The sequence below is a fragment of the Opisthorchis viverrini genome, assembly GCF_000715545.1.
Source record: "Opisthorchis viverrini unplaced genomic scaffold opera_v5_7, whole genome shotgun sequence".
NCBI classification, from domain to species: Eukaryota; Metazoa; Platyhelminthes; class Trematoda; order Opisthorchiida; family Opisthorchiidae; genus Opisthorchis; species Opisthorchis viverrini.
The window spans coordinates 3,881,565-3,887,439 of NW_008751663.1; the positions used below are offsets into that span (position 1 = coordinate 3,881,565).

Sequence of the window (5,875 nt, forward strand, 5' to 3'; positions counted from 1 at the left end):
TATATATATATGGCGCAAAAGCAATGCACCCGAAGAGTAAGCCCTAATCATACCAGACAGCCAAAACACTGAGCGGTTACGATTACTGTTAGCAGGTCTTTCGAAGCAGTTACCGTAGGTAAAACGTACGTTCTCTATCGAGCCATCATGTGGTCCGGTTCGTCCTTTCCGTCTTCTGTTAGACACAGGTGTATGTGATGCTGGTGGGACATGCTCCTCTTGTAAAGGGGGTTTTGGGGGCTCCGAAGGCTTGTTAGAGCTGATAGGTGCGGGTTCCGGTGGCGGTGTTGTGTTTGTTGATTGTTTGGGTTGTTCGGATAAACTTGAGAGTTCATCAGATGGCTTCACCTTCACTTTGGGTTCTGGTTGGTTCACTTCTTTAGTAAAAACAGGCAGTTGTCAGTATGAAGACCAATATGTATGAACAAGTACCTTGTTGTTTGTTCTCAACTGGTCTGAGAGTTTGTTCAATCTCTTCCATTATCTCTGGCGGTGGATAGGATTGTTTCTTCAGGTCCGACTTGCGAAGTATTTTTACCTTTTTGCCTGATTTTCTAAACGGCACCGATTAGAGTTATTATAGTGGGAGCACACAACACCATACATTTGTTGCTCCAACTCTTTTTGTTTTCGCAAGCCTTCTTCGTTGTACTTGAAGATGCGCTTGTCCGTGACCCATTCGTCCCAACTGTTATTGAAATGAAGTGAGCGATCTCGGTGAAAAGAAAACTGACTTTTTGTTCCAACCTTGGTAGTGGACAAAATAGACTACACCATCCTCCTTAACTTTTACATCAAGGCACTGCGTTGTGGACAAGAAAGAATGGATAAATACAATCGAAGGTTACCTTGGCCTCATACAAGAGAGGTCCATGAAAACACAACAGCTTTTCACCTAACAGACTTGAACGTAGTAAGGCAAAAGCAACACATACCAGGTTCATATTTTGGAACCAAATTCGGGGCAGAGGCAGACATTTTGTACAATTCTTCTGGAAAAAGGCGACCACAGTACTAGATCAGTGTCTAGACTGGAATAGAGGAAGATAAAAACATGTTAGCAACTGACGTAATACCCCAGTCCCGACATGAACCGATACAATATTAGAAATACTAGAAAGGTTGATTTAAACGTTGCACGGGTCATTGATAGCAACACGGCATAGGCCGAAATATTGAAAAATACAAAAATTGTGCACCTGGAAACAATGGAATCAACTAAATCATCAGAAGTCGTAAAGGGAGTTTCATTCGTTTTGTTTAGGATGTGGAAAGATCAAATGAACTGGATTTGACTTGTATGTGTTTGAGAGGAAGAGACTTCATCATTCAATCATACATCTAAATTAAAAGTTCCAAAATTTATCGAGGGTTCCAAGAAGTTACAAGTCGATCAAAAAAGGGCACAATCGGCCGAGAGCATTCAGCTATTAAGGTCAGGTTCACACGAGTCGTGACCCATCCTCCACAGTAAATTCGAATTGGTTATACGGATTGATCCACTTGACTGTTGAGCTCCTAGAGATGAAGCGGTTGCTGGCTGCTGGCCTCATTCAACACAGTCCAGAACATCGACACCAGTCCATCGTCAATAAACCAAATGCGGTGTGAAATATCCTTCCTCGAAAGGGGAACGACACCCCACCCAGATGACCTGCATTCCGTAATTTTCAAAGGTAGTAGAGCCATGGTGATTGATCTGACGACCTCGCTGTGGAAGATTTGGGACGAAAACAGAATACCGGTGATGTCTACCTTCAAATAACACTCAAGAACGTCATACGGAAACCATCAAGGCATGAGTCTGGTAGCCGTGGTATGCAAAGTGCTCTCTGGCATTATTTTGTGCACGTTGATAGATTACCAGGAGAGAATCAAGCTGTTTTCCGCCCTGGTCAAAGATGCGTCGATCATATGTCTACCTTGAAACAAGTCCTTGAGCTTCCCCCAACTTTCAAACATATCAAGTTGGTCACATTTTTTTTTAGCTGAAAGCTGCTTTTGACTCTTTCAATCTCCAGGAACTTTCACGGCATTCGGCGATCAACGATGTGCTTACCAAAGTTATATCCCTTATGAGGGCACCGTACGCGCGTAAGGGCATACTGCAAGCTGCTGTTTGAGTTCATTACGACTGGCGGTGTAAGACAAAGTTGCCATCTCTTACAAATCCTTTTTAGCTTGACTATTGACGTGCAGCTCGGAACTCCTCTGACTACCTCTGAAACCTCGGGGATAGAAATACTTTTTGGACGCTCGCAGACGATATTGCCCTCCCTGGTTCAGATTCTTCGAGGATGCAGTACTTTTGAAGAACTCAAATAATTCTACTGCACAGTTAGGCATGAACTTCATAAAGAGAAAATGTAGTGTTACCGAAACGAAAGCATGCTTCTTGATGGGCTAATCGACGTGGTAGATAAGTTTGTACGTCTAAGCAGTTGTACAAGTCCCGGCGGATTGGCGATGCACAAAATTACTTCCCGAGTCGGGAAGGCCAAGGGAGCATTTGCCAAACACCGACATTTGTGGTGTCAATGTGACATCAGCTTGACTGTCAAGGGTGGAGTGTACATTGATGCGATCCGATTTGCTCTACTTTGCGGACGACAGACGTGACGGCTAATGCTGAATATGTTTGAAAACTCCGGTTTCATTATAGATGCTTTCGAAGCGTTGCGCGGATCTGGTGCGGAAATGAAATCAGTAAGGTTGATGCTATCCTGGAAAGGTTAATCCCCCTCGACTGAAAGGCTGACCACATTTCACGCTTGTCAGGCAATGTACTTCGTATTCTCGTAGAATTCCCTTGGCCCACCTTATGTCGGATGGAGACGAAGAAGAGGGGGGCAGTCCATGACTTGGTAAATCAATCGCGTTGAAAACTGTCGCCTCTCCATATGGGAATCACATCATGAAATAAACCAATGGTTGGCGACGTTGGCAGATATGGTTGTCACGCAGCATGTGGCGGTCTTGTAGCAAATTTACAGCGTTCCCCGCGTAATTCTCATCCTACGCCACAGCGAACGATCTGAGGTCAAAGGACCGATTGAACCGTCCCGTCTAAAGGACCTCCCGTTTCACTATTTTCCTTATCCTCGTGAATGAAGCTGTAGCAGCTTTAACAAGTGTCATAGGTGGTGTCTTAGTAAATCCGACTCTGTCTAATAATCACTTACGGACTGCTTCAATATATACTCACTGAGGCCAGTTGATGTCTGGCACTTCCCATACATCGGCGACCGAATACCAGGAAACATTAATCTTCAGATGGGAGAGCTAGAGCTGATTGACGCACAAGTAAAAACTAATTAGTGAGCAACGGTTATTTCTCCAACGCGCGTTATTCCGGAAGTTACCAAACGAACAACGCAAAGACGGCTACTTACGGAGATCCAATGGAGTAAGGAAATCTCACCTCGATAACTGGGGGTTATGGCAACACCAGCAAAAACCGCTGCAGCAGATGTAGAATCACCCCAAGTTCGTAAGCGGTAGTGCCTAGAAAAAAGTGCCGAAAGTTCGGCTGCTATACATAGATACTGCATTGGAATTCCGGAACCGCAGCAAATATCTATGGACAGCGTAACGCGTGCGCGCAAGAGCAGCTTGTTGGCCTATCTACCTCAGAATTCGTACACTAGAAGTAGCCATAAAAGGAGTAACAAATCTGAGGTGGACGCGATAGCGTAGGGGTGGGCGGCAATACGCTACTAATCAGTTATTTTGATGCACGGTTGATGTACCCATATGTGGGGTCTACGCAAGAGTGGGCGTCAAACGGAAAAAGAAGTACCGAGATGATACTGAGGGAAGGTCGGAGATATCAGCCGTATAGAGGGAAATGTCGGTAGCACAGGTAGCGTAGATGGTGGTCGTTGGCTTGTTCGCTGAGCTGGGCAATTTGATTGCAAACGTTTCATCACCAATCGAGGTGACATCATCAGTGCGTTATTGGGGAGCGTAACAGTGCGTAGCGGTGGATTAGTAGTTGGCACATTTGCCCAGTTCAGCGAACAAGCCAACAACCACCATATCAGCAGTAGCCTGTTTCCATCTACTCGTCCTGCGAGCCGGCAGGCACTACGCGACGGCCGAAATAGCATAAATCATTGTTACTCGTACAGTTACATGTGGTTTGATATACTACCAGGAGTATGATTACGGTATTCAATCAGAGCCCTGGGACAAAAAGCCTAACTACAGGCAATGATGGTTGGTGTCTGACTACCAGATTTGTGCAACTTTTAAGACATACCATCACACACTCCAACCCCCAACCTGTAGGGACAGTTTACCTTTCATCGATTAATCAGCCTGGCATGATCGTGAATGTCACATAGGCAACCTCCAATATGGCTCCGTGGGTCACAAAGGTGCGTGAACCGCAAAATCAAGTTAAAGTCCAGTCTCTCAATGAACGAAGATAGGTCGAGCGGAGACGACTGAGGATACAGTCGTCCGCATTTTGCGTCGAGGTTCTGATTAAAAAAAACTCACAGGACGAACGAAACTGATTGCTAAACTGAATTAACTGAACCACGGTTCAGTTAATTCAGTTTAGCAATCACGAACCGTAAAGCATTCACGATAGTTCAGGTCATCACAGCTTATGGCAGCCAATAGCGTATCACACACATACACCGAAAAACAAAGAAAAAACTAAATGGCGCATTGATAATTAGGATTAAACAAAGCAACACAACGGTTGCACTGGCTGCTTGACACAGCCAGTTCGGTGAGTACTTCTATCGACTGATGCTGTGAGTCTCTGATAGCCCACTTCACAGACAACGTGCAACAGCGCAATCACTATCATCAAAATCATCAGAGTGTTGACACTGGCATTTCAGTACCAGACAACCATAAAGTTCATCTAATTACATTTAGGACTATAGAGTGAAGAGAGGAGAAAAAGGGAGTGAGAGAGTGGGTCGAGTGCTGGTCTTAAGTAAAAAAATATAGTCGCAAAGCGCTTTCGGTGCCTTCAAAGTGCAAAGTCACGCCCAGACCTAGACAGGAGAACGACTAGGGTCCTCGACCAAAACCTTCGTCTCAAACGCCTGTTCGCAAGGCAGCGGCGTTTGGCGGGAAACGCAAGTGCATTACCATTTTATAAAGCAAGTCTCCACACATGTTCTAACTCCTAGCCTGGAGGAACAGGAGACTGTTAGTCAGACCTCTAACCATTGACCAACCTGGCACGACTCTGTGAGTGTCGCACGGACACTATCCAGTATAGCTCAATGAGTCACGCAAAAGACCGTCACACCGCTATTCTTGTCCCAAAATCACTGCATGTGAGTTGGTGACAGCGAATCCGTGACGAGCTTTCGATTGTTCAGCGGGGATTTCCATCGAAGAATTTGTTTAACACCAGAAGCTACGTTGTTTAGGCCACGTATTGCGCATGCCGAAGAGAGTGCTGCTTTCCGTGACCAATTCAGAGCAACGGAAGCAGAGAGATGGTCAACCGTTGATCTGGTTAAGGTGTATGAGGAGATTACGAAAATTCTTGGTGCTGTCAGTGAGATTTGTCTTCCAGAATGCGGACCACGTGATCCCCACTGTGCCTGGTTGGAAACACTTTAAGATACGGCTTCTAAACGATGTCGACGACGTTGTTGCTGTCATTTCCTGTCCAGATTGCCTGACTATGTGTCTGAAGATATAAGCACCTCGAAATGATTGTAGTAAGTTAGTATTAAGTCATGATAAGGCTTTCAAATAAATCATGATTATACGGTAGAGAAGCATCATTGTTGAACTGTGATGTTATGCTGATGATGATGATGACGTACCATCATCATCATCATCATCATCATCATCATCATCATCATCATCATCATTGTCAGCTGTAAGAACCGCGTAC

The 5,875-nt window shown here is 45.0% G+C and overlaps 1 protein-coding gene across 1 annotated transcript in view; it reads right to left on the reverse strand.

Moving 5' to 3' along the window:
- Positions 1–992, reverse strand: part of T265_00752 (hypothetical protein) — a gene marked incomplete at both ends in the record, with an annotated part of 10,940 nt that extends 9,948 nt beyond the window's left edge. Inside the window, 4 exons of the mRNA XM_009164601.1 lie at positions 130–377; positions 433–554; positions 605–747; positions 804–992. Coding sequence (XP_009162865.1) covers positions 130–377; positions 433–554; positions 605–747; positions 804–944 — 654 coding nt within the window. The remainder of the gene's footprint in view (positions 1–129; positions 378–432; positions 555–604; positions 748–803) is intronic.
- Between the last annotated feature and the right edge of the window lie 4,883 nt (positions 993–5,875).